Genomic DNA, 27,950 nt, shown 5'->3' with positions numbered 1-27,950 from the left:
TTGTAAAACATTTTCCCCAAAAGGAAGCAACATGAGGAGACTGTATCCTTATCATTTGTAGTTCATAGACAAGAGAAAAGCAGGAGTTCGTATGAGAAATAAAAACGGATATAAAGAAGTACGTGGAATCACGTGCTTACTTAAGAAAGTGAAATTTTGGGAAAAAAGTGCAAATAGGTGACAAATTTTTTAAAAGATTTATTTATTTGTTTGTTTGTTTATTTGTTTATTTATGAGCAAGAGAGTGCAATCAGGGGGAGGGAGAAAAATGACTAGATTCCACGCTGAGCATAGAGCCTGATGCAGGGCTCAATCTCATGACCCTGAGATCATGACCTGAAACAAAATCAAGAATTGGAAGCTTAACCAGCTGAGACACCCAGGCACCCCGAGGATATATATTTTAAAATTATTGCTCCCTTGAGAATATCTTCCCCAAACCACCATATAGAAAATGAATATTATTAAAATGGTAGTAAAAACTTCAGTCTAGAAAAATCAGCAATACAGAATGTACTTATCTGTCCATGTGCTTTAAGGTTGGAGTGCCAGGAAAAGAATTTCTCAGGGGAAGCTCTGAAGTGAGTACGATTCAGAAACTCTGAAAACCGTATAAAGATGAGGAGTACTCACTCTGGTTCCAATCAACTCTGCAACCTTCTGTTAACTAGCTACGCAGGCTTGGGCTTTTGGGTCCTCGTGTGCAAGAAGAAATGGACAGAAATGCCCCCAGAGTTGCCAGGAGGATTCGCTGTGGTGATGAATGAGCAGGCCTGGCATTCACTAGAAACTCAGCACGCATTAGCTATCTATTGATTAATGAGAAATGTTTTAAATGATAGGAGACAAGGAAAAACAGTACCAATCAGAGCTTGAAAAACTCTTGAAATTAAATGATAGAGCTCTGAAGCAAATTAGAGATAAAATCATCTCAGAAACAAAGACTGGACTAAAAGGAACCCAAAGTCAGAAAAATAAAATGCTGAACCAAGTAAGCAAAAAAGAAAAAAAAGCAGGAAGGAAGGCTTGCAAGAAAGTTATGGTCTCAGAACGCCTGGGTGGCTCAGTGGTTGAGTGTCTGCCTTCAGCTTAGGGTGTGATCCTGGAGTCCCAAGATTGAGTCCCACATCAGGCTCCCTGCATGGAGTCTGCTTCTCCCTCTGCCTATGTTTCTGCCTCTCTCTCTCTCTCTCTCTCTCTCTCTCTCTCTCTCTCTCCCTCTGCCTATGTCTCTGCCTCTCTCTCTCTCTCTCTCTCTCTCTCTCTCTCTGTCTCTCATGAATAAATAAATAAAAACTTCAAAAAAAAGTTATGGTCTCAAAAAGAAGATAGGAAAGAGAAATTCAAGATACATGTAAAAGATATAACTGGGAAGAAAATCTAACAACGGAATGGTTCAGATAAGTCACTGGTAAGGGAAATAAAGCCAGATGTCATCAAACTTTTCTTAGGAAAACTTGGAAGTTACCGGGCAATGGGTAGAGATACTTAAGATCCTTAAGGAATGAAAATCTGAGCTCAGGATTTTATATCCAGACAAATTGATTTTTTAACTGTGCAGGCCATATACAAACTGTCATGAACATGCAGGAAATCAGAAACATCATTTCCAGGGGCACAACACAAGAAATCTTCTAGAGGACAAGCCTCAAATAACCAAAATGACGACAGAGCCCTTGAGTGGATATGATAAAGTTTCACTCCTGATACAGCAATCATACAGAAGCAGAGTCAGTGGCATGGGAAGATCTACTTTTTTATGACTTACACATGGAGAAATTAGATGAATCAAAACCTCCAAATGACCTTTGAACTGTTCTATATAATGTCACTGTCTTCTTTGATTGATACCCTGAGCAACTATCTGGATCCTTGGCTTTTCCCAAAACAAGTTAGTAAGGTGGGACCATAGCCAACCTATGGTCAAAATAAAATCATTTCCATGATGGGTCAACCCAGAAAGGATATGCTGATACTATAATATTCAAACAATGGGGCTGAGGATTCGGAACTGATAGGATGGCAAAGGGGATAATGACAAGTTGACACCATTGATTCATCCTTCCCCACTATACACCAGTAAATAGACCTGTGTGTTGACAGCCACAGTATAGAGATTTCATATAATGCAGCCCATAGCCCCAAATGACTACAGCTGATCTCTGAACAGCATAAGAGTTAGGGGTGCCAACCCCCACACAGTCGGAAATCTACATATAACATTTGCCTCCTCCGAATTTAAATACTAATAGCAATTAGAACTTGAGCTAACACTGCAGGAACAGAAATATACAGGAGAATAACCAGACATCTATCTCATAATGAATCCAATCAACACTGCCTCTCATTGTGAGATGCATCATTTTATGTATCCCTAACAAACAAGTTGCCAATTATTGATAATAAAAACAATTCCACAAGACTTCCAATGTTGGAACTGAAACTGTATTATTTAACTTACCTACTTAAAATTCCTAATGAAATAAGCAAAAGAAAAAAATAGCAAAAATTAGAAAACAATTTTACCAGCATAGACCGAAGCAAGAAGAAACTCTGAATTTGGGCAGCCAGAAAGTTTTGCTTCCAATTACAGTGGATTGAACCTATCCTCACAGCGGATTAACAATTATAAACTCTGGCCAAAATATACACCAAAAGCTATCTGAAGGCAATAGAAAGCAACTGACATAAATTGGAGTTGACACTCGGAAAAACAGTAACACCTGATGCATTTCTTGATATCTGGCTTTTTGCCTGAGTGCAGGTCTCAGCCGACATGATGCTAAATAGACAGAATTCAGACATAAACCCAAGGTCCTGCTGGCTTTAGGAATCAGAAAACAGAGTTCAAGACTCTACAGCAGCTGGAAAATAAGAAAGTAAGGAAAGCTCAAAATAGAAAAGCATGGAGGAGGATTTCTAAAGTTTGTGCATAATTTCTGCCAGGATCTCTGGCTAACCCCTGACCAAGATGACAAGCTGTATAGAGCAGACAGTAAGACACCATGCTGCAGCGACAGGAACAGAATAAAGAGTTCCAGTGTGAAAGCCCTCAGGAGAAACAAAGATTAGAGTCCGAGTGCAGCCAAATAAACTGGCTAAAACAAATACTTAAATTCTTCAGAGGCACGTAACAGAATCTACAATCTCTACAATGCAAGATTTACTATATCCAGGATAAATTCCAAAATTGCTAGACATAGGAAAGACAAAACAAAACACGAACCTGTGATCTCTACTCAAGAAAAAAATAATCAACAAAGACCAGACTCTGGGGGCGCCTGGGTGGCTCAGTCGGTTGAGCGTCTGCCCTCAGTTCAGGTCATGATCCCAGGGTCCTGGGATCGAGTCCCACACAGGGAGCCTGCTTCTCCCTCTGCCTATGTCTCTGCCTCCCTCTGTCTCTCATGAATAAATAAATAAAATCTTAAAAAAAAAAAAAGACCAGAATCTGAGATGACCCAAATGTTGGAATTAGCAAGATGAAAATTTTAAAGTATTTAGAAGCTTAGATTTCAAAATAATTGTTTGAGAATATATAAAGGAAAATACACCCTTAATGAGTGAACAGACAGAAAAATCTCAGCAGAGCAACAAAAGCTGCACTCTGCATTGACAGTGTTTGTAAAATTACAATGTATAACAACAATATAACTAAAGAAGGGAAAATACTGGTTGTGAAGTCCTTATACTTCATGTGAATTAGTATAATATTATTTGAAAGTAGACTAGTTAATTAAAGAGGCATAATAGAATAAAAAATTATCAATTTACCCAATGGTCTTGAAATTATGAAAATTCTACTCAAAAAGTAGGTGTAGGTGAACTGGGAAGGAAGGGAGAGGAGTGTAAGGCAAGAGGCAAAGATCCCATCTTGGAATAAACTGGAAAAGGCACAAATTACTTCACAGAACATCTTAATAAGAACATACATCCAGTAAAACAAGATGATAAAACAGCAAAATGAGAGAGAAAGTAATATTGTAGATCAAAGGAAATGCCATGATAGAAATAATAAATAAAGTAGAAACAGCACAGAATAAAATAGACCTTGGCAAAAATCAAATTACAGGTATAGCTAGAAGACCTGAGATGATCATTGTGACCACAAAGGAAAAGTGCAGAGAGGATACAGCACTTTGCCATAATTTAACAGATACAGAAGACAAAGACTATCCAACATTAAGGATAATTTGTATCACTTAAGTTAAAGATTAGAAAAATGAAAACAAAGATTTATTCAAAGATATATAATATTCAAAAAAATCTTGAAATGAAAAAATAATTGGATCTGCAGATTAAAAATACACTGTGCTTTGGAAAACACACAGAAGGCTCAACAGCAAGACATATACTAGCTGTTTCTGAAATTCAGGGACAAATAATTCTTTTGGGCAGCTAGCTAGAAAAAGCACACCACGAATAAGGGAGAAAATGAGGCAAACCTCAGACATCTCTATAGGCAGACTCAGTAGCAGAGGCAGTGGGTTAAAGTGTCGGACGTTCGGGAGTGGGAAAGTGTGACCCGCGGATATTATAGATATCTTCAGTTTCATTTCAATTCCTATTCTTTAACACTCAAGGAAAAGTAAAAACTTAAATAAAATAGAATCTATATGAACCCATTTGTACAAATATATTTCCTCCTATCTGTCTCTCCGCTTTCCATGGATCTGCATGGAAGGATGCCAGGAGTCATGCTGACAGTGGTTAATTCTGGGTGGTAGGATGGGCTTGTTGACTTCAATCTTCTCACTTATCTGCCTCACTGCCTGCCTCCCAGGGCTGTGGTGAACACGGGAAGAGACAGTACAGGAATGAGCTTAGCCTAAGGCCTGGCATGAAACAAACGTTTGGCAAGTGGGGTGGAGTATTACAGTTCTCAAATTAGGTCTATAAACTTATTTGTAATGAAAATTTTCTATAATCAATCAAGACACTACCTTATATCCCACTTGGGCAAATGCATGGCCCCTGCTTCAGCCCAACAAGTCCCATGCAGAGGCCCTTGGACTAGAATGTTTTCATTCCCTCCATGCTTGTCACATGCATCCTGTGAATTTTGGTCCTCCAAAAGTGTCTCCTCCCTCTTACTCGAACACCTGTCTTCCTTGGAGCTAAACAGTTCAAATCTCAACTCAAATGACCTATATGACTTTGGGGCCTTCATATAGCACCCTTAGGTCCATGTCTCCTCATCTAAAATAATGGGACAATAATACCCATCCCAAAAAGGTATTGAAAGAAATAAAAATTAAAATAAAAGCATATACAGTATCTATATAAAGCACAATAAATAAATGTTTTGTGGGCAGCCCCGGTGGCACAGTAGTTTAGCGCCGCCTGCAGCCCAGGGAGTGATCCTGGAGACCCTGGATCGAGTCCCACATCAGGCTCCTTGTGTGGAGCCTGCTTCTCCCTCTGCCTGTCTCTCTGCCTCTCTCTCTGTGTGTCTCTATGAATGAATGAATAAATAAAATAAAATCTTTAAAATAAAAAAATAAATGTTTAAAAAAATGAAATAAATGTTTTGTTATTTTTTATGTGACTTATTTTATGCCTTACCTGCCCTGTTTTTTAAAAATACATACATACACACACACACACACACACACACACACACACACACACACACACACATGCATACACTCCTTAAAGACAGAGTATGTTCCTTGGCTTGGAACCCAATGAAGAGCCGAGTGGTATAGGGGTCTGCACAAGAACTAACAAAACATAAGGAGGAATAGGTCCTTTCAAGATCACCTTGCCAAGTAATTCCCAAAACTTGAGAGGCTTGAAGAAGAGCCCTGGAGTCTGCTATCAGTGATCCTAGTGAAACCAAGCTAAAATCGGAGAATTTGTCATTGTTAAATTTGCTGGTGAGGCAAATCTGAGAATCACAGAAGACACTCAATGAATAGCTGCTGTACTGACTTACACTGAAACCAGACAGTGACAACACATCTGGAATGAGCACTTGCCTCAAATGACCAAAGGCCTAGAGGTGTGTATGTGTGTGTTGGGGTGGGGAGGGGTCTTCATAAATTCACGCTCAGGGAACTGGACTCTGCTCTCTTCAGAACTGTTCAGCAGGTCAACAACTCTGGGTACTTTGTTGATAAGGCTGGGATAAATGCCACCAGCCCCAGGAAGAATTTTCCTTCTCAAGGTTATATGCCTGTGCAAGCCTGGCTCTAATATAGTGTATAAACTACTCAAATGTTTGCTCTTTTAGATTAAGATTTTCCCATCATTAAAGGAGTAACACGTTCATTAAAAATTTTTCTGAAAATACAGAAGCAGCAGAAAGAAGAACCAAACAACACCCAGAGATATACTATGTAAAAACAATCTGTTTTAGAATTTCTTTCCAATCATTTACTAATACTCTGCATACACCTTCCATGTTACCATTAACTTTATGGAAATCATTGCTCACAGCTCCACGTTTTACCGGGTAGGTAAGGTGGATAAGATACGCTGTGACTCACAGAACCCTTTTTCTGTTGTTAAACATTTATGTTATTCTTCTAAATAACAATGCCATGGCTATCTTTGTGCATAATGCAGTTTCCATATTTGAAAGTATTTCCTCAGAACAGATTCATAGAAGAGGAATTATCACACCAAAGGATATTGCAGCAATCTTTAGCAATATACTTATAAAACACTCACCTTGGTTTCCCATATAATATCTAAGGTTCAAGTCATTATTTGCACTGAGGTTCTTCAAAAAAACATTATAATCCACTGCAGTATCTTTATCAATGTTGTAGTGTTTTGCAAACCTGGAATAGAAATGTTCTTTGGTAATCAGAAATTATGATACAGAGAATCTAAAATGAAGCAAGGGTATCCTTTAACACAGGGGTTGGCATTCATTTTAATGTGTTTCTAGCTAGAGCTGAAATTAAAAACTGAACCCTAGGAAGTGTTACTGTAAGATTAAAATACACAGACACTTCAAAGGAGATCACTGTACTTGGCCTACCAATGCGTGCCGAAGATTCTAACGGTACAAGCCCATCTTAGGGCTCATCTTCTCCCTTCTCAGGCAGGAGGAGGGGGCCGCCAGGACTCAGGCTGCATTCAGATGGCAAAAGCAGGTCTCACTTGCTTTTAATAATTAGGGGGCAATGATCTGGACCTAGGTCGATTGGCAAAAAGCCTCTATAGCCAGAGAAATCTAAAGCTGGGGTTAGGGGAGAACATGATCTACCCTCTTGACAGCATATCACAGAGATAAACTGAGGCCTAGTTCACTGCAGCAGGGGGAAAACTTTCCTTGGAGCATTCTAGGATTTCCATAGAGAAAAAGAACATTTTAAAACATTTAACCAGGGATGCCTGGGGGGCTCAGTGGTTGAGCATCTGCCTTCAGCCCAGGGCGTGATCCTAGAGTCCTGGGATCGAGTCCCACATCGGGCTCCCCACGGGGAGCCTGCTTCTCCTTCTGCCTGTGTCTCTTCCTCACTCTCTCTCTCTGCGTTTTTCATGAATAAATATATAAAATCTTTTTTAAAAAGTAAAAATAAATAAATAAATAAATAAATAAATAAATAAATAAATAAAACACTTAACCCAGTGTCTTTCCCTGAAATATACGGAGATACTCTTTTTCTTTAAAGTGCAGAGAAAGGGCAACCCAGGTGGCTCAGAGGTTTAGTGCCGCCTTCAGCCCAGGGCCTGATCCTGGAGACCCGGGATGGAGTCCCACGTCAGGCTCCTTACATGGAGCCTGCTTCTTCCTCTGCCTGTGTCTCTGCTTCTCTCTCTCTCTCTCTCTCTCTCTCACTCTGTGTCTCTCATGAATAAATAAAATCTTTAAAAAAATAAAGTACAGAGAAATAGGATGTTTGGATTTTTTTTCCTTTTTATAATGAATTTTCTATTATTCAAATCTGCCACTTGATAAATGGTTTTCTAGATGATTTCTGCATTATTACATTTATAAAAAATTGAGTTTTTAAATGTTTGGTTATATTATCTCCATATGTGTTGGTTTCTATAATTACCTAATTTCATGCTGCTTTCTAAAAATTTAGTAATTATCACTTAAAGTATTTGTTATTTTTCTGTTTTCCAAATTTAACAAAGAGTAACGTCATGTATTCATTTCAATGCATACCTTTTTTTTTTCCACTTTGATGAATCTTGCCTATTGTTCTAATGAGAAAAATTATCTGGAGATAGGATAGCTGCCAGATGCTAACACTGAAACTCCCCAAATAGCCACATCTTTCATCCACAGTCTCTGCCTTGTGAAAATACGACTGTAGGCTCAGGGACCCAGGAGGCTGACCTACTGTGCTCCTTTCTGTTTGAGTTGCTGTCCTATAAGAAGCATTGACTACTCTGCTGCCCCAGCAACATGTCAGATACTGACAAAAATCTTGTCCCCAACTTCCCTGTTTTCTGTAAAAATCCAATATTGCTTCAGACTGGTATCTCCTCCTAAGAGAGTCCCAACCTCTCCTAATGCCCAGCCCACCTGTCTTTAGAATACTGACCACATATTCATTGAGGACAGACAGACAAAATTCCATGGTAGTATTTCCTACAAATAAAAATCTCAAAAATCAAGCCTCAGTACTGCCCAGGCATGCAGTATCTCAAGGGCTTTGAGGCAGAACTGTTCCTGAGATTAAAGGGCAATGGCCATTTTCCCAGAGATCTGTGCTTGGAGCAGGAGAGCTCACACGTCTGTGCAGACCCTCAGGCGAGTGGGTCATGCAGGAAGGCCAACTGTAGGGTGAAGGGAATGACACCCATAGACCCGTAAACCTCTCCAGTACCACCACCTACAACTAGCCTTGGGCTTCACTGCTCTGCTCAGGCAGCAGGCTGACCTCCTGAGAGTGTTGGCTTTTCAGGCTGCTCATGCATTATTTTACTGGGATTCAAATACTTCAGCCTGGAGGGCAACAGAGAGGAGGGTGTGAGAGATGGGAAAGGGAAAAGAAACCCAGTGGGTCCCAGGGTAGTATGATGAAGTATAAAATCAGCGATGATTTTCTTTCTTGCCTCTTCTTCACACACACTGCCTGGTGTTCTGTAGCCTAAGGGGAAGTGTTTTCCAAGGAATAAAGCACATTCCCAGAAGCTTTATGAACCGTGGCAGAGTCACTGTGGGACAAAAACCTACTATGTGCTGGGCGCATCACAGGCCTGCAGTGCACATTACGGGGAACCTTAGCACCAGCCCTGCAAGATTGGCTCCTCAGCCTCCACTATTTATGAGAAACCTGAGTCTCAGAGAGGCCCAGGAGTTTCCCCAGGCCCTAGAACCTGGGAGGGAGCCACACAGACCTGACCCCCAAGTGTGCCCGACTCCAAAGGCTAGGCGCTTTACCACCACCCCAAGAGCCAGAGGCTAGTATTCAATAGGAGGCTGTTTTCAATAAAAGAAAGGATTCAAAAATGCATTGTGTCTCCTGCTCAAAAACTAAAAAGGCCAAGTTAATACTGAAGCAGCTTCTCAAGGAAAGAGTATATTCTTGAGCTTCAATAAGAAAAGCATTAAAGCAATCGAAGAAATGGTCTACGTTTGATCTTCTGTGTTTCTAATCTAAAGAAAAGCAATTCTATTATGTTAAGTTTCTCAAGCCTTATCATGAAAACAGTATTGTTTTCGAGGCTTAAAAAAAAACCTCAAATAAAAATTTGTGGAGTTCTTTATTATTCGATACTTACGAGATGGGGAAACAGACAGTAACATTTTTTATAGATTTACTAGGTTGGAGACTGCAGTGCCAAACACAAGGTTTATTGTCAAATAAAACACTGTTTTGTTTTTTGATTGCCTGTTTTAGAAGAGTGTTGCTTCTGTTCTATAATTGCGTGCACAAAATTATTTAATTTGTTTTGTTTGGATCTTATTCTGGACACTTTCCCAGTCGGAAAGATGTAAAAATTAAAACATCTATTATGTCCTTTTATATTCTGAGGTGGGTTATAAAGAGGAAAAAAAGAAGAAAATATCCCAAAGACCAGGAAACACCTATTTTTAAAAAGTCTCCTTGCTTCTCAGACCCCACAGTGCCTATGCCATGGTCACCTGCCCCCCTACACTTCCTTGCTGTAGGAACAAGTTCTTCCTCTCCTTCCAGAAACAACATTGTCTTTATGTACACCATGCGAGCAACCACAGCCACCAATGTCACAGGGATTTATAACTGCAGTGTGATGTGAAACTCTTCGGCTCAGAGTGAAATAATAAGGCTTGGTACTTCTGTTAACAGCCTCGGGGATACTTTTAAAAAGTAGGAAGAGGAAGAGAGCTTCTTGGCCAAGTACCACAGAAATGAAGTTAAACCCCCTTCTAGTGGCTTCCATTCAAAACTCAGGTAGCTACAGAAGCCAGGCATTTGGCTTCTTCTAAATGATCTGGAGTTTATTGGAGACTCAGGGAAAAAAAGAAAGAAAAGAAAAAGAAAATATGCCAATGCAGGCTTCCACACATGGCCCCCGAGTCAGGAGCAGGTGGTGGTGGGTTTCGAAAGCTGTGAAGCAGTGCGATGTTCAGTTTTTCACTGTCTTCCTGGCTGCAGTGCCCCCCAGACCCCAGCAACAATGGTCCTTGGAGGAAAATTGCGTTTCTGTTATTATATCAGGATGGAGAGCCAATAGGGAGCACAACAACCAATGAATAAATCCTGAAATTTGTTCTTCTGTAACCCCAGGCTTTGAGTAAAAGTCAACTGGGAACTGGGAACATGGGGGATGGCGGGTGTGGGGCCAACCAGGAATGGAGAGACAACTGGTGATGGATTACTTAAATAATCAAGATGTGTTCAGATCTGCAGGCCAGATGACTGCCACCCTGGGGACTCTGAGAATTAGAATCATTAGATCTCGAATTTGAGCACTTGTAGAGAGCACCACAAACACAGGAGAAACGCCATGAGTGCCTCTTCTAAAAAACAGTCAAGACAGAGAGGGCAGGAGGGGACGACGTCTGGCTCCACTGCACCTGCCTGGTCCCACTTTGAAACGGGGCTAAGTTCTACTGAGCAATCTCTCACCTGACCTTCGTTTACTTACTTTTTGTATTCATCATCTTTCATCTTCAAACAGAAGGTCTCGAGAACTTTCTTCAGTTCACGGGGCTGGATCAGACCAGTCTTGCTAACATCAATGAGCTTGAAGGCTTTGAAAATAGTTTTAATGTTTCTGAAAATCTGTGCAGAAGAAGTGATTTAGGAGAAGTCAAAAGACCCAGTGTTAAAAACCAAAATGATCATTAAAAAAATATATGAATGTTTTTAAATACTTCTGGTAAAATAAAATGTTTTCAAAGACTCACACTTGAGGTATTGCAAAATGACATGTCTATGGAAAAAAAGAACACTTTGTATTTATTGAATGTTTGTAAAGCCATTTTCTCTGTAAATGGTCTCAGTAAGTTCTTAAAAAGTCTTTTTGATGTAAAGCAGTAAGTCTCATAGACAATTCATTCCCTTTTACAGCCATGCGAAAAATCTTTTTTGTTAATTGGTACTCAAAAACTATAGTTCAGGTAGGGCTGAACTTGCACTATCTTCATTTTTCATGGCCATATGCAAACTGTTTTTACTAGGAGCTGCAAAATATGACTATACATTTCAACCCCTCTGAATTTTTTAAAAATATTATAGAAAAGTTGTATAGACATATTTCCCAAATTCAGCAAATGCATATTTATTGGGCACATAAATGTGATGGGCATTTGGAGCAGCCCTGTGGAGATGCAGAGTACTAAGCTGTGTGCTTACCCCAAACCTACTTGTACTCAGGACAGGAACATCCGCCAGGGCTCACGGGTGCCAAGCTCGGAGCTATGTCACTGAATCCCCCCAACCCACAGGAGGAAAGTACTGTTCCCCATTTTTTAGATAAAATGGAGGTTCAGGGAGGCTACATGAGTTACCTGACATCACCTCCATCAACAATGATCACCTGGATTCTAATGCAAGTCTACCTACCCTTTACCCACACTTCCCGAGGAAAAGACAGGATGTAAAATAAGTGTTTGCTGAAGCTGAGCTGTGGAAACAAGAGCCAGAGAACAGAGAATGCAGAGCTGTAAGCCCTTTCAGCCTGAGTCATCCAGGAGGCTTCCTGGAGGAGGAGGCATCTGAGCTGAGAGGGGTGGCTAGGGCAGGACAGGATGGCATTCCACATGGCAGAACACAAAGGCCAGGGTTGGGATTGTAGAGGAAAAGTGATGAAGGTCTGGCATGACTGGGCTTTGGCAGGTCTGACTCTGCTGTACTGGGCAAGGTCAAGTCCATGCCCAGTCCAGACTCAGGTATGTTGGGTGCCTCCCACGAAGAGGTCAGGGGAAAACCCTAAGATGAGCAGGTTTTCTTGTCTTTTTATTAACATCACCTACTTCCTCAACACTCCTCTGTGGGTTCCCTTCACTGGACTCTGCGTGACATGGGAGGAACCCCTGACAGCCCTCTCCTGGGGTGGCTGCCCTTGTGCTCACAGCTGAGGAAGCACTGGGCTGGTGGGAGGACGGCTGCTGCTCCCTCTTCTCCCCAGCTGCTTGGACCTATGAGCATCAGGCCTCCCGGCTAGGCTGTTAGCCCCTGACATGCCAGCCCTGCTCCCAGGACCACTCAGGGCTCCCTATGGACAACCTCTGAGCCTAGGTCTCTTAGCTCCTAGTCCTCCTCTCAGCCAGAGGTCACCGTTGCCTGCTCGGACTCCACACCGTGTCATCCCCAATGATTGCCACTCTCCAAAATCAAGCCCCATGCTCCAACCACCCCACCCCTCTTCCAGCTGCCTTGCTCAAGCGCATGACCCCACAGCCTTCTACCCAGCAGGGCCCCCACCTGCCACTCAGTTCCTGTGCACAGCTCCCCCTCGCTCCCTCCCAATGGCTCAGTCTCTATAATCACCACTGCATATGTGCTTCCTCCTACCCCCTCAGCCCTGGCAAGCCCCCATCCCTGGTTAAATCCAACACACTGCCTCTTCCAAGCCCCTGCTGTGGCCACAGAGGGCAACCCTCCAACACTCAACTGGGTCCCCTCACTCGAGGGCACTGTGTGATCCTGCTCTACTGCCCCAGTCACTCGCCACCCCCATCCAGAGCTTCTCACCCCTCCCAACCTCCCTTCTCAACCCCTGCCCCCCTCCTCCACCCACTGAGAACCTCGCTCCTTATCTACAGGAAAAACAGAAATGGCTATAAGACAATGGCTGGTGGCGCCATGCTCCCGAGCATCTGACTCCAAACCTACATGAGGAGTCTCCCCTCCTGGTCCATGATGCTACCTATCAGACACTCATGAGCCAGTCCTCCATGACCACGCTGCCTCATTCACATCTCCCCATAAGCTGTGACCTGCCAGGCCCCACAGACTGGCCCTGGCAGCTCTCCCAACTCATCTCCCCTACTTGTCCCCTGGCTCACTGCTTTCGGGCCACACCAGGTCCTTTGCTGCCAGGCTCCTCCTGCCTCAAGGCATTTGCCTTTGCTATTCTTTCTGTCTAGAACATTCTTCCCCAGATACTAACTGTCCCATTGTCTCACTTTATCCAGATCTCGGCCCTCTTGTCATCTTATCAGAAAGGCCTTCCTGACCACAAGTATAAGTAAGACCCCACCCTACACACTCTGATCCTTGTCTTCAGAGTACATGTCACCAACCGATTTAATACTCATCTTTACTATCTCTCCCTCCAGAATGTCAGGTCCCCGGAGTTGGGTTCAGAGCTTCGGTTCCGGGATCTGGCTCAGTTAAGTGTCTGAGTGAATGAATGAACCTACCTTTTCACCTGCTTAGGAAAAAGCCACATTCTGAGGAAGCCTGGTTATACCTCCTCAGGGCCAATCCTGAATGTAAGAATGACTCGGTCCACTATAGATGGAATAATGATTGTAATATCATAACTGAACAAATATTAATTGGATGTTCTGTGCAAAGCCCCATGCTAAATTCTATATACACCTCTCGCTTCTAACAACCAGGGAACACTGGTTGAAATCATCTTAATCTCCCAAACTGGGAATGCCCAGCAGGGAACAGTGGGAATTGCATCCACCACGGTGAGGCTGGCTTGTGCGTGCACCCTCAGCCCAACCGCTTTGTCTAAAAGAGCGGAGCCACTTGCTCCGTGGTCAAACAGAACCCTCAGCACCTTGTCTGCTGCCTCTTCTGATCAAATGGGGGACAGGAGGCGATGCGCTTTTTTAAACCCCCGAAGCAGCCCATATGGGTCTCCAGCGTGGAAAGCCAGGAAGCAGCAAGTCTGGCACAGAACTCACACCCACCAGAGGTATGTCTCCAAGTTTCTTATCATTTGTCAGACTGAAGTTTGGCAAGATCTGAATTGAGCTGCAGATGGTGGGGCTTATCGGAGGCAGGGAAGTTAGGGCCACGGTGTACAAGACTCATCCCATCCAGGACAGGAGAGCAGGAAAAAGCATAAAGGAATCAAGTGGCTGGGGTCAGGGGAGTGACCGTGTCCATGTCCCACCCCATTTCCCTGCTCCCTTGAGAAGGGAGGAGAGGCAGGAGGGGAGAAGATAAAGACGGAGAAACAGGATGGTGTGGGCAGCATCTAGCCCCTTTCTAGGCCAGCTAGACGTGTGCCATTTTGGTATAAGTGGGACATGTCTGTATTAAGAGCCACCATCTCTGAGCCTCCTGCTTACCCCCCACGCCAGCTCCAAATCCCACAAAATCACCCCCTCTCACAGTCCCTGGGCTCCAGCCACAACGAACTACTCAAATTCACCAGCACAGCAGGCTCTGTCTTACATACTGGAAAGTCCTCACCCAGCCTGGCCTGCGAAGCCCTAGTTGATCTGCCCTAGTCAATCTGACCCCCACTACCTCTTGACCCCACCCCTCCATCCCTCCCCTACTCTCTCTGCTCCAGCTGCCAGGCCTCCTTGTCCCCCACCCCTACCAAGCATGCTCATCCAATCTCCTCCTCCTGATAGCTCCCTCTGGCCTTCATTCAGGTGTGTCACACTGCCACCTGCTCCAACAAGCCTTCCTCCATGGCCCACACGAGAGCCTGCACTCATCCCTTTCTGATCCCTCACACTTTCTCTTGTGTTCATCTACACTTGGATCACTTCCTATTTCTTTCTGTATGTTTATTGTCTTCCTTCCTCCACTGAAATGTAAACTCCACGGAGAAGGACTTGGTTTTGCTTGCTGCTATATCCCTGGGGCTTAGGACAGCACCTGGACAGAGTGGATGTTCATGAACATGTGCAGAGCGAGTTAGCATGCTGTGTCTGCTGCCCTGACCCCTTCTCTGGCCCTGCCACTGCTCCTTCGGGGTAGGATCCTGTGCACTGCCTCTGGCTTTCCCAATTACACTTCCATCCCACTGGCTGCGGGACTTTGATCTAGTCATCTGCGCATATTCCTGCCTGCAACTAGTCCCCAGCTCCCTATCTGGCCTCTGCTCTCCTGGGCTCCAACCCTCAATCACCACGGCTTTGAAGGAGTAGTAGTCCTGAGGGCCAAACCCATGGACAGAGGCAAAAACTGGTGCACAGTTAGCAAAACGAGAGGAGCCACTGCTTCTCGTTTCCTCCCCCAAACCCAGGCTGCTTCCCAGGAAAGAAAATGTGCTCTCACTCCCCTTACCGCACAGAGATAGGCCTGAAAGGGGGTGCTCTTCTCGCTTGGCTTCCTTGCCTAGGAGGCCTGACTACCTTTGCGTATTCGGCATGCAGCAGACTTCTGCCTACCACCTATTTTTGTATCCCTGTAAGCTAGAAATAGTTTTTACATTTAATAGTAAAAAAAAAAAAAAAAATCAGAAAAAGGGTATTTGATGACAAGGGAAAGGGGAACTTCAGATTTTGGTATCCATAAGGAAATATTATCGGTGCCCAGACAGGCTCACTTGTTTCCACACTGCCTCTGGCTGCTTCCCCTACAAATGGTGGCAGAGTTGAGCAGTTGGGCAGAATGGCCCATAAAAACAGCAAGACTCACTATCTTTCCAGAACAAGTTCATGACCCCTGTTCCACTCTCCCCCATGCACTCCCACTTCTCTCTGAAGGTGGTGGCACATGTTGGGGAGCTTTCTGTGGACAAACACTGGAGGAGAACACCCAAGGATTTAAAATAAAACCAAAACAATAGCTACTTACAACCTTAAATTAAAGACAGGGAGCCAGGATAAAGACAGGGCCTGAGGCTATGAAGAAGCTGCTCAAAGTCTTCTCTTCCCAACCATCTTCCCCATCCTGGGGAGGAGGGGAGCAGACTTAGTCCCGACACCCTCCCCGCCCATTCTCCCCAGCCCAGGCCCAGGCAGGAGCTGCTTCCCCTCCACAGCCCCGGCTCTCCACCCTCCACCCCCCAGCTAATCCTAGCTGGCAGTCTCACACTGCACCCTGGCCCCCCACTTCTCTGTTCCTCCTCTCCAGCCCCCACTGCACCCAACCCCCTTTGCAGTACCACTGACCTCCAAAGCAGGGCAGCATATGACCCTCTCCATGTTCTTGGAGCCCCAGGCTGGGGAGATGCCCAAGGAGGAGGGGGATGGTGGGTGATGAACCCAGTATCTAGGAAGGGAACCAACGTGAGGACAGACTAAAAAGCCTAGATTCCATGTGGACAGTAGGGCTGGGGAAAAGCGGGCTGGAAAGCTTTAAGTTCTGCAGCTTTAAGTTCTGAACAAGCCAGGACTCGTTCACCTAACATTTCCAGAAAAGAAATGAAGCCCTATCTCACACAGGAGTGAAGTGAAATAGAGGAAGTGCTTACCGAAGTGGGAGGAACAATCAGAGCAATATTAAAACACTCAAAAAAAGATTTAGGTGAATTTATGGAGGACAGACTCTTAAGTGCTATTACAAGAAGCAGAGAACGTCCAACTGTAACAAGTAAAGCGGAGGCAGGCATGATGGTAAGCCACACTGAGAACCACAGAAACTGCTCTGGGCTGCAGCCAGCCCCCACCCTCACCACAGCGCTGGCACTTCAATGCTCCCCTCCCTCCCTCCCTCTCCATAAGGGACCTCCATGCAGTGTGGCTATGGCCCGACACTGGCCCTGACATGAGACTTCAAATCCCAGCTCTGCGCTATTTTTCAGGTGACCTTGGAACAGTACCCTGACAACTAAACTTCAGTTTCCTCATCTGTGAAATGGAAATGAGTAAGGACCTGTGTCAGAGTGTGGCTGAGAGGAAACAAGCTCATGTATGCAAGTGCCTCATGTGGAACATCATACATGGCCGCATGATGGGGATTGTGGACTGGGACCAAAGGTTAAGGACAGAGTCTCAAATAACCACACACCCATGTCAAGAAATACTGAGTAGCACTACTCTCTCCCACCCCAGCCAACTCCTCTAACCCCTTCACTGCCCTCCTTGACCAGCCTAAGTTAATAGGAGCCTTGAGAGGATATAAGGTCTTCAGTAGGCAGGAGTCCAGAACCAAAAAAAGGGCCTGGACTAATGAATATTTGTTGAATGGATGAATGTATATATGTATGAATAGATGGGAGGATGGATGGATGGAAGATGGCTAGCTGGCTAGATAGATACATAAATGGGTAGATGGAGAGATGGATGGATGATAGAGAGATGAATAATGGATGGTTGGATGATGGGTGGATGGATGATGTATGGATAAATGAATGGATGGATGGTGACGGATGGATGGATGGATGGATGGATGGATGGATGGATGGATGGATGGAGTGACTGCAGCATTCATGGGGAAGAAGCTTTAGCAGGCTAAGGAAATTGTTGTTCAGACAAGGGCAGATACCTGAAAGAAGGGATATGTAAGCATCTCATTTCCCAGTGGACTCAGTGATCCACAGTACACCTTCCAAGGAAAAGAAACTGAGAATTGGACAGAGATAGCAGAACAGAGTGGGAGGGGCAGATGAGCACAGTGTGCATGCCTACCGTTGGCAGAGATGGCATGTGTAAATTTTCAGTGGGTTACGTGGAGACCAAAAAAGGCAGAAGGCCTGAGTTGTCCTGCTCCCAGAGGGGCTGCTCCTCAGGTGAAGGGAGCCACACAGCCTGAGGATATGCAGAGAACCACCAGGAATAGAGCTGAGGAGGTCTAGAGGGGTTTAAGCCAGAGCTGACCCTCCTCATCAGGGAGCCACTTAGTTCAGAGGCCCCCAAAACACGATCCTAATAATTCCCCATGGGCCCCATAAGAGACTAGCCTTTACATGCTGCCCAGAGAGGACACCAGTGAAGGAAGAGAAAGACACACTCCCTTTCCTCAGCCCTCAGCACAGGACAAGTGCCCCAGTGAAGAAGGGGAGGAGATGGCCAACTGAGCTGGATATGAGCTCAAGGTCTGAAGCTGGATTGGCCTGTAGTAGTTTTATTTATAACTAAATGTGACCAGAAAGCCACAAGATCTGCCTATCTGATACCCTTAAGGGATGAAAAGGCAGATTTGCTAGCGCCTGCTTGAGAACAGTGAGAAGAGAAAAATCAAACTGCTTCATATTTGTATCCCACTGAGTTCAGATGGTTCAATAAACTGCTAACAGTGGCTGTTATTAGTACTCTATAGTTCTTTGTTTAAAATTCTTTTTATAGCACTTTGAGCTCCAGGAAGGAAAGCTGTGAACCCAAATAAATATGACCACCCAGACATTAAAGGAGGTGAGAAGAGGCCCAATATTTCCTCCCAGAAGGCCAGGATTCTCAGCCAGGCTGCAAATAATCCTTCCCTAAGCCCGGCTCCGATGTGGCCCTCCCAGACGAAGGCCAAGCCTCTTCACGCCAGAGCACAACCTGCACAGTAAATTAACTTAAACTGTCCACAGTGTTATCTTACTGGCTCCTGCTAAGCAGTCTTCTGTGCAGTTCCTCCCCCAGAAGCAGCCTTCCTCGCCCAGTTTCTAGCAGCAGGGGGTGAGGACGCCATTCCCCCCCCCCCCCCCCGCCTGCTTAGGGACTGAACCCCAAGGGGAGGGGGCTTCTAGCAGCCTCTAGGTCTTGGCTCTGCAGCACAATGGAGGGGTTCAGCATCCACGGCTGTCAGTCTGGCACCTTTCTGTCACCACGACTACATTCATTTTAAATTTAAGGAGTAAATTTTTTAAATGAAACCGTGAAAGAGGATTTTTCTTACAATAAACACATCAATGCTCATTTTCCTTATTATTCTACTTTTGGCTATTTCGTATAAAATCTTTAATTAAAGTTTTTCTTTGAAATTGTCATTATCAACCCAGAAGAAAGAAAGAGGGGAAAAAAAGAACAACACAGCTGTGCAGATATGAAGCGCTATTCAGGACTAAATGAACTGGAACGAAGCAAGTAGCTTGACTGTTATGTTCTTACTTTTGGCTCTGTATTCTCCATAGCACAGTCTAGCTTGTCACTTTATATCGATTCCATCTGTTTACACTCTGCAGAGTATTGGCTTCCTACCGTGAACATTTCCTATTTACCAGCTGGTAGAGATGAGCCAAACCAGATAGGAAAAAATTAGACTACATTCAGAACCCCATAAACACAAACTTTCAATTTGGGGACATGTGGGAGGAGCGGTGGCCGGGCACTGCTCACCTTTAACAAAGGCTTTGCCTCTCTGCCCGGGGCTGATGCTTCCTCTCGCTGCTCTGGCCCCTGCCCCCATAGGCCCAGGATGATGCCGGTAGTTATTGAACTCATACAAATTCTGCCTTTACCAAAAACTGAACAAGCTTACACAAAAAGACATCTAAATGAGATCCATGGAAGCAGAGAAAAGGAAGCTAAAAAAAAAAAAAAAGCTAAATAAAGCAACGTAAAAGTCAGAGTTGCTACAAGGGAGCAAAAATCCGAAAAATCTGGCTTTGGGTTTCCTTGCAGCCAAGGTAAAGAGGGAAACTTGCTGTTACATATTCCACAGGCCATGTAAATCTCTTCCCACATGTGATTTTTATTTTCAAAAGGCTTCCCTATAACATAAAAACTTCTAATAAATTTTAGCTGTCACTGAACTTCTGGGTCAGAAGTTTTAAGCCCTAAATCTAAACACCAAGGCCTTTTAACATGCGCCCAAACTAGAGGAATCATTTCCTGTACCTTCTTTCTTTCTAACCCAGCCCATGCTCATAGAATGGGAGCTCCATCCCAGGCACTGCACAAGGAAAGCTGAGGTCCCCGTCACCCTGACCCCAGACCCCCCACAGGACAGAGCTGCACACACCAGGAGGTACAAGCTCACCCCTTCCCGGGAACTCCACGGTATCCCCCCAACACCTGAGGTGTTCAACAAATGCAGACTGCCCCTGGTGCTGAGTGACCTCCAAGGCCTACTACCAGATACCTCAGATTCCAGCTGGCCTCCACGACACTGCTGACAGCCATCTCCAAAACATGCCCCTCGTTGTGGGAAATCGGCAGTGAACCTCCACCACCGCCACCCCGGCCCCATGCTTTAGGGTTCACACCTGACCTTCAAATAATTCCATCTTTTTCTCCATTCTACCTTTCAAAAGTGTTCTGTCCCACCCTGCCTGGAGAAACAGAACTCTCCACAGGATGGTCACAGAGCTTGTCTTCCCATGGCCCGGGCCACATCTCCACTGCCACCATGTCCATGTCCTCTTCTTGTGCCAGAGTGCAATCCTCAGAGCTACCCCACATCTCAATCCCCTACTCCAGCCTCACCACACTGAAATACCATCCATGGCCCAACTCAAGCGCCAGTCTCACCCGTGCCGTGCAGTGTTTCCTGGCTACTCCGACTACTGTGAACTTTCCCAATGGAACTGTTTAATCAGTCGATGTTTCCTGAGGTCATGTTAACTGCCAGTATCTGTTCAAGGCACTAGTTACAACAGCGGGCAAGACAGAGAAGGCACCTGCTCCCAGGGAACATAGATCCTAGTGATAAACAAGTAAACAAAAATCTCAGGACAAAAAAAAAAAAAAAAATCTCAGGACATTCCCAAGTGTCAGGAAAAATAAGGAATTTTAGATAGGTTAGTCAAAAAAAATCTCCATGATGAGAGCCATAAGCCAGGATGTTTGCCTGATGTATCCTCAGTGGGCAACCCAAAGCCACAGGACTCTTAACCAGAGGAAAGTGATGATAATAAGATGATATCTGACTTATACTTTGAACAGATAATTCTGGGTGTCGTGTGGAAGAGAGATTGTGCGGGGCATGGGCAGGAACCGGAAAGGCAGTCCATGAGCTCCTGACAAAGCACAGGCTGGGACAATGGTGGCAGTGGGGATGAAGAGGTAGATGGGTTCTGGATACGGCACATAGGACACAGCAGACGGGACTCACCAATGGACTGGATGTAGAAGCGGGGCCAGTAAGGGAACGTAGGAATCAAGGCTTATCCTAGCTCTCTGTGTGAACCACTCCATGAATGGTAGGGTAAAACCATTCACCCCAATGTGGGGATGACCAAGGGAAGAAGGCTGCCTGCGAGGGCGAGGAGGACCATCAGAAGGTATGGTTTGCTCTGCCGACAACAGTGAGTCCAGAGCCCAGATGGAGACGTAAGTGTGGACGGCTTCAGCAAACAGCCCTTGCTGTGGCCTCAAGCCAGAAGTGACCACATATTGTCATTTCCCCTTCCACATGACAACTCATGTCTTATCTCCTCCAAATGCAAACTCCTGCTGTTTTGAGTAACTTCTATGGCCTGGCACTATGGTAAGATCATTTTACATTGATTCTCATCAAAAATCTCAAAAAGATTGGAAAAGCTCTGCAATATTCTTTCCCCATTTCACGGCCAAGGAACCAATGCCCAGAGGGACTGGCTTGCTCAGAGGCACGTGCACAGTGAGGGCTGGTGCTCGATGCACACCCAGCTGGGGAAGCCCAAGTGCACTAGCCAGTGTCCCCTATGATCTTGATGGAACTACTGAACATGTAAGAAGATTAAAAAAAAAAAGATAAACTTAGTCTGAAATGATACAAATTCTGATATAACAGAATCTTTGCTTTGGCTTCCTGATGAAGCCTTTAGTAAATTAATAATAGAACAACCAAAAATAGGTCCTGGGGTAGAAGCATTTTTCAATATAATTTTTTTCTAAAATGCCAACTGATTATTTTGTTATGTGAAATTCTCTAGATCAAAACGTAAGCACTCCTCTTCATTTAGTTGCACACAGACATGCGAATAAGAGCTGTGACATTATTAATCACTATATTCAGTTATGATTGATAGGCTTTTCTGCAAGGAGGAAAAAGTGGCTCAGATACAATCTGTCCCAACAGCTCTACGATATGCTAATATTTTCTTCAGATGAAAGAAGAGATGTGTTCAAATACCTGCTATAATAGGCAATTAATACCAAGTGCACCAAAGTAGAGCTGATAAAAGTGGGATTAGGAGAATATTATAAATTAACCAAAAGCTTGTATGTTTTAGTAAATGGCCTCATTTTGAGTTTGACACAGTCTTTTTATTAGGCAAACAGACTGCATTCCGGTACATTCGTTCATGCTAATGTGGTGATTATAATGTTAAGGTACGTTTATGAAATGGTTGCGATTCTAATGACTATTTCTTTATTTCTCAAGCAATAATTTTTTTAATTTCTTTTTCAGGAAAACCCACCTATTTAAGAAAATGAATCTCCCCGTCACTTTTGTGCCTTCTGTGCGAGGATATTACAGACCAAGTGAGCAGCTTAGTACCTCTCATTATTTACTAATTGCTTCCGAAATGACTGAGGCTGCATCTATACAATTCCAAGGCACCAGGGTAATCCCATAAAAAGTTGTATCAGATCACTTGGTGTCCAACAGACACGCTAGTCACGGCTGACTTGGTGGACCAGATGTTCTGACATCATGGTGCCCAGGCTTAAGAAAGCATCCCTGACTTGGGTGGTGACGTGGTATGAAAACAAACAGCCTGAGGCTTTGGATGTGTCTATTTTTTTTTTAATGTCTTTAACTGAATTATACATTCTTGAATTCTAGTCTTAAGAAGAGTTCATCTGTATGTAGGGGAGGCGGGGAAGGGTCCTGACAGTCCCACACATATTACTGTGGTCTCTCGGTAATTCCCTATTCACGACTCCCAATGAGCCCCACCTCCAGTAGCAAGATGAGATTTTCTGGCACTTTACCCTCTTGCGAGGAGTTGACAAAAGATACAATGGAGTACCAAGACCAAAACTTGGTTAGCCCACCAACACGCTGAAGCTTTGCTTTGGTCCTTTCTTTTTCCTGGTAGGTTCTTCACCTGGAGAATGTGAAGAATCTAAGTCTCAGGCTCTGGCCCCTGCCACCACTGCAGGAGGAAGCTGGGGACCTGCAGGACAGGCAGGAAGTGTAAAAGACTGAGGATGTGGGAAGAAGTGTGAGAGGGCAGGATGTCAGAGTGAGGGAGGGAAAGAGAACTCCCAAGTGCCCACTTGAAGCAGATGCTACATAGATGAAAAAAAGGACCCTGTGGTCCCAACAAAAAGTCCACTCACAGGGCACCTGGGTGGCTCCATCAGTTAAGGGTCTGCCTTCAGCTCAGGTCATGATCTTGGGGTCCTGGGATTGAGCCCCACATCGGGCTCCCTGCTCAGCAGGGAGTCTGCTTCTCCCTCTCTCTCTGCCCCTCCCCTGCTTGTGCTCTCTCTCTCTCTCTTTCTCTCAAATAAATAAAAAATCTTAAAAAAAAAAAAAAGTCCATTCGTGTCCGGTAAAGGTGCGACTTCTCTGTGATGGACTGGGTCTACCTGCAGCATAACAAAGAGTCACATTTGCTGAATGCAAAGGGGGCATCAACACCTTCTGTAAAGGGCCCTCCAAGAGGCAGGATGGCACTGGTTAAGGACAAGGACTCTGTAGCCAAACTGCCAAGGCACGAAATGCAGCCTCTGTGCTCACCGGCTGTATGCCTTGATCAAAATGCTCACCCCCTGCTCTAGTTTCCCTCCATGTCAATGTGGGATAAGGATGGCACCTGCTTTGAGGGTGGAAATTAAATTAATACCATAAAACACCTAGAACAGCCCTTAGTAAGTGCTCAATCAGTGTTATTATTTTTTTTAAGATTTTATTTATTTATTCATTAGAGACACAGGGAGAAATTGAGAGGCAGAGACACAGGCAGACGGAGAAGCAGGCTCCATGCAAGGAGCCCGATGTGGGACTCGATCCCAGGACTCCAGGATCACGCCCTGGGCAGAAGGCAGGCGCTAAACCACTGAGCCACCCAGGATCCCCAGTGCTATTATTTAGAGAGCTAGCAAAATCCAAAAAATTACAGGGTCCACTGTCACCTTCTGCAAATTCACTCACCCCTACCCCTCCTCCTTCTAAAAAAAAACCTTCCATCTTTCATTTTGTTCAGCTATCTACCCTCTGGTGGCCCGGTGCTTCAGGGCAGGGAGCCAAGCCGCCACACCAGTTAGTAATCAGGGTGGCTTCAGGATGCTCATGGTGACCAATGCTGTTACCAGGGATTGGTTGGGGTGTGGGACATTCTTCTCAGCTGTGAGTCAGCAGCAGTCTCCCTGTGTTTATAGAGTCATATTGGAAGAAATAGCATCTGGAAAAAAATTTGACATCACAGTACCTGAATGGTAGCAACATCCTGGTGACCAGAGAAGACATGAGTTGGCTGACCTGCACTTGTGCTGCCTTCTGACTTCTTAGGTGAGAAGAGAAGTACCATATGGTCTCAGCTAGCTGGGCTGGGGGGTTGCAATTTCTTTCAGGGCAGAGCAACCAAACACCTCCATGGCAGAGGCAGTGTGACCTGGTGGCAGGAAAAGCCTACCACAAGAGAGGTTTCAGTAGTGCCCAACAACCATCCTCATTCACTACAGATGGAGGAAGGGATTAACATTTACTGAGCGTCTACTGTACACCAAGGGCTTCCTGTCTATTATTCTCGTTCACTCCTGTAACTACCCTGACAGGTTGCTGTCTCCATGTCAGAGATGAGGAAAGTCAGAATGGCAAGAGACCTGTCCAAGGGCCCCCGTAGGAGCTGCAGAGGCTGGACTTCAGTCAGGTATGCCTCATTCCCCCTACATGCCTCTGCTTCCCTAGGACACTGTGAGAGAAGAGAACGCGAAGATCGGAGAACTCAAGGACCTGTCAAGCAGATGCCAAGTCACAGCACAGAAGAGGAGCAAAGGAAAGCTCGTATCTGGGACAGGGTGGCTCCGCGGTTTGGCACCTGCCTTCAGCCCAGGGCCTGATTCTGGAGATCCGGGATCGAGTCCCATACCAGGCTCCCTGCATGGAGACTGCCTCTCTCTCTGTATCTCTCATGAATAAACAAATAAAATCTTTTTTAAAAAATTAAGAAAGCACGTATTTGTGACTAAATGAAAAGCAAGGGCCAAGGGAGTAAGAGCAAGTGAGGCGAGCACAGGACTCAGAGTGCTACTAAGGGGGACCCATGCAGTGCCAACCAGGGACCGGGACCAGCTAGAGCCAGATAATGATGCTCCGAGGACTACCCGGGCTCACGGTGCTTCCCTTCTCCCACATACGGAGCCATGGATCACAATCACCAAAAGCTGGGAGAGATGGGACCCAGTCTGGCCCCCAACCCATAATTTACAGAGAAAACGAGGCTCAGAGACTCCAAGCGTTCAACTGGATAATGAGCAGGAATGTGAACATATGTTGGAGGGTCCAAGTGCATGTGAGGAAGGGAAGGCCAAGGAACCAGCCATCGGACCAAGCTCACTGCAGAGGGAAATGATTAGGAAACACAAGCACTGGGGTTTGATAGGTTTGGGGTGCCAACTGTTAATTATTTGTTGGTTTAGGAAGGCTAGACCACACATACATTTAGCAAAGTCTGGCTCCCAAAATTCAGAGACATTTGCATGCATTCTTGGCTCTAGCAAGCCATGTGGACTTATATTTAAAACAAAATAACGAGCATTCTTTCATTCCCAAACTATATAGATCACCCACCAATGACAGCATATGTCTAAAGAGAGCCTTCCTTTAATAGCTCCCAGGTATTCATCGTCTCAGTCTCCAACACTTGTGTGTGGACCATTTGCAGGGTAATACTGGAAATACTCTACTCTGGAAATACTCTACTATGCACAGCAAACAGGTGAGTATATTTGGTTCGTTCTGTTTGTTTTGGGAGTGGGTGGGAAGGGATGAGAGTCCCTGGTATTCCTACCTTCCTTCAAAGGAAGCTGCAGTAATAATACCAGTGATAGCTGGCACTGCCCAGCTGTTCCGAGGGCTTTATGCTGAACATTTTAAGCCACCAACGGTGCTTCTGTTAACTAGGATGCAATGGGAAGTTACTCAAATAAGAGGGCTAAAAGCTGTCAGCAGAAGGGAAGAAGGGACGGGACAGAAGAAGGGAAGGAACATGTTTTGTTTGCAGAACCAACACCCAACTAGGTGTTTCACCTGAGAGACCCTTGTTATGTGTGTCTTGCCTGACAGCCCCTTATGTGAGCCAGTTGGAGCTGGATTGGAGTGGAGGACCTATGCAGATGCCCCAAGTGGTCCCGAAGTTAGTTACTTTTAGCTCATTATACTACTGAGTCCCCTCCCATGGGCAGAGTTTTCCGCCATTTTTGGGGGGGGACATCCGATGTATGCACTAGCATATTGACACACTAGGTATGTGCAATTGAACCAAAAGTGCCTGTGCGAGCTCCCTGCCTCTGCCCTCAATACATGAATACAAGGAATAAAAGCTTCCTTTTCCTTTTTTTTTTAAAGATTTTATTTATTTGTTCATGAGAAAAACAGAGAGGAGGAGGGCAGGCAGAAGCACAGGCAGAGGGAGAAGCAGGCTCCATGCAGGGAGCCCGACATGGAACTCGATCCCGGGTCTCCAGGATCACACCCTGGGCCAAAGGCAGGCGCTTGCCAACCGCTGAGCCACCCAGGCTGCCCGGAATAAAAACTTCCTGTAGTAACCCCTCAGGGAGACAGTGCTTTGAGAGCTATCTCCTTACTTGTAACAGGTAATACCAAGTTCTTTGCTCTCAACAAAGGCTGTGTTCAACTTGATGCACCCCAAGGGGTGAACCCCTTGAGTTTAGTTGTATTTCGAGGTGGGTGTTATTATCCACACTAATGGATGAAGAAACCCACTGACAAGAACTTGTAAGGCCTCCCGGCTGGTAACAAACAGAGCTCCAAGATGGAAACACAGATTTAACCCGGTCCTGGTCTCATTAAAAAGAAAGTTATAGGCGGGGGCACCTGGGTGGCTTAGTGGTTGAGCATCTGTCTGCCTTTGACTCAGGGCGTGATCCCAGGGTCATGGGATCCAGTCACAACGGGCTCCCCGCGGGGTGCTTGCTTCTCCACCTGCCTGTGTCTCTGCCTCTTTCTGTGTCTCTCATGAATGAATAAATAAAATCTTAATAATTAAGTAAATAAATAAAAATAAAGCTACAGGCTCTCAATGGAGTCACCTGTCCTCAGCATAGCAAACCAAGACTTAATTGAAGTTTCAGCTTCTCCAGGACCGGAATTTTAAACCAATGAATCTGGAATTTGCTGGTCATTACCAATGAGGTAATCTTGTCACGTGAGCCCTCTCGATCCACCCCCCTGCCCATGCTTAAGGAAAATGAGGTAATCCATCTAATAAGACCCCTTGTCCTCCCCCTGCTCCAGGGGAAGGTGACCTGTCCTGAAAAAAAACCTTTGTTTCCTTTGTTAACAACCTCTTGCCCTGCCCTCCCCTCCCCGTAAATCCTTCCCCTTTGTACAGCTCTGCACCTCCCCTCTACTTTGCTTCATGGGATGCTGCTCAATTATAAAACTCAAAAAAGCCAACTATTAGATCTTCAAATTTGTTCAGCTGTGTTTTGTTTTTCTAACAATCCCAAGGTCAGTCTTGTCCTACTCCACCTGCCTGCCCAGAGTTGGGGACCCAGGTAGAACTGGGGCTGCAGGTAATGCTGGCCAGAACACCTGGCAAGGAACTCCCCGCAGCCACCCCGGTATTTAGTGCTTCCTCAATCACCCTTCCCCAGCCTCTCCCCAGAAGTTGCTTCAAAGCTGCACTGGTAAGCCCAC

The 27,950-nt window shown here is 45.1% G+C and overlaps 1 protein-coding gene across 1 annotated transcript in view; it reads right to left on the bottom strand.

Moving 5' to 3' along the window:
* EFCAB6 (EF-hand calcium binding domain 6) overlaps nt 1-27,950 on the bottom strand; it is a 239,622-nt gene that overhangs the window by 165,542 nt on the left and 46,130 nt on the right. Inside the window, exons 7-8 of the mRNA XM_055327800.1 lie at nt 11,044-11,180; nt 6,676-6,788 (exon numbers count right to left, since the gene is read on the bottom strand). Of these exons, the coding sequence (XP_055183775.1) occupies nt 6,676-6,788; nt 11,044-11,180 (250 nt within the window). The remainder of the gene's footprint in view (nt 1-6,675; nt 6,789-11,043; nt 11,181-27,950) is intronic.

Source organism: Nyctereutes procyonoides, unplaced genomic scaffold, assembly GCF_905146905.1.
Source record: "Nyctereutes procyonoides isolate TBG_1078 unplaced genomic scaffold, NYPRO_anot_genome, whole genome shotgun sequence".
Classification (NCBI taxonomy): Eukaryota; Metazoa; Chordata; class Mammalia; order Carnivora; family Canidae; genus Nyctereutes; species Nyctereutes procyonoides.
Note: the sequence above shows the minus strand (reverse complement) of the source record. Positions and strands in the feature narration are given on the sequence as shown.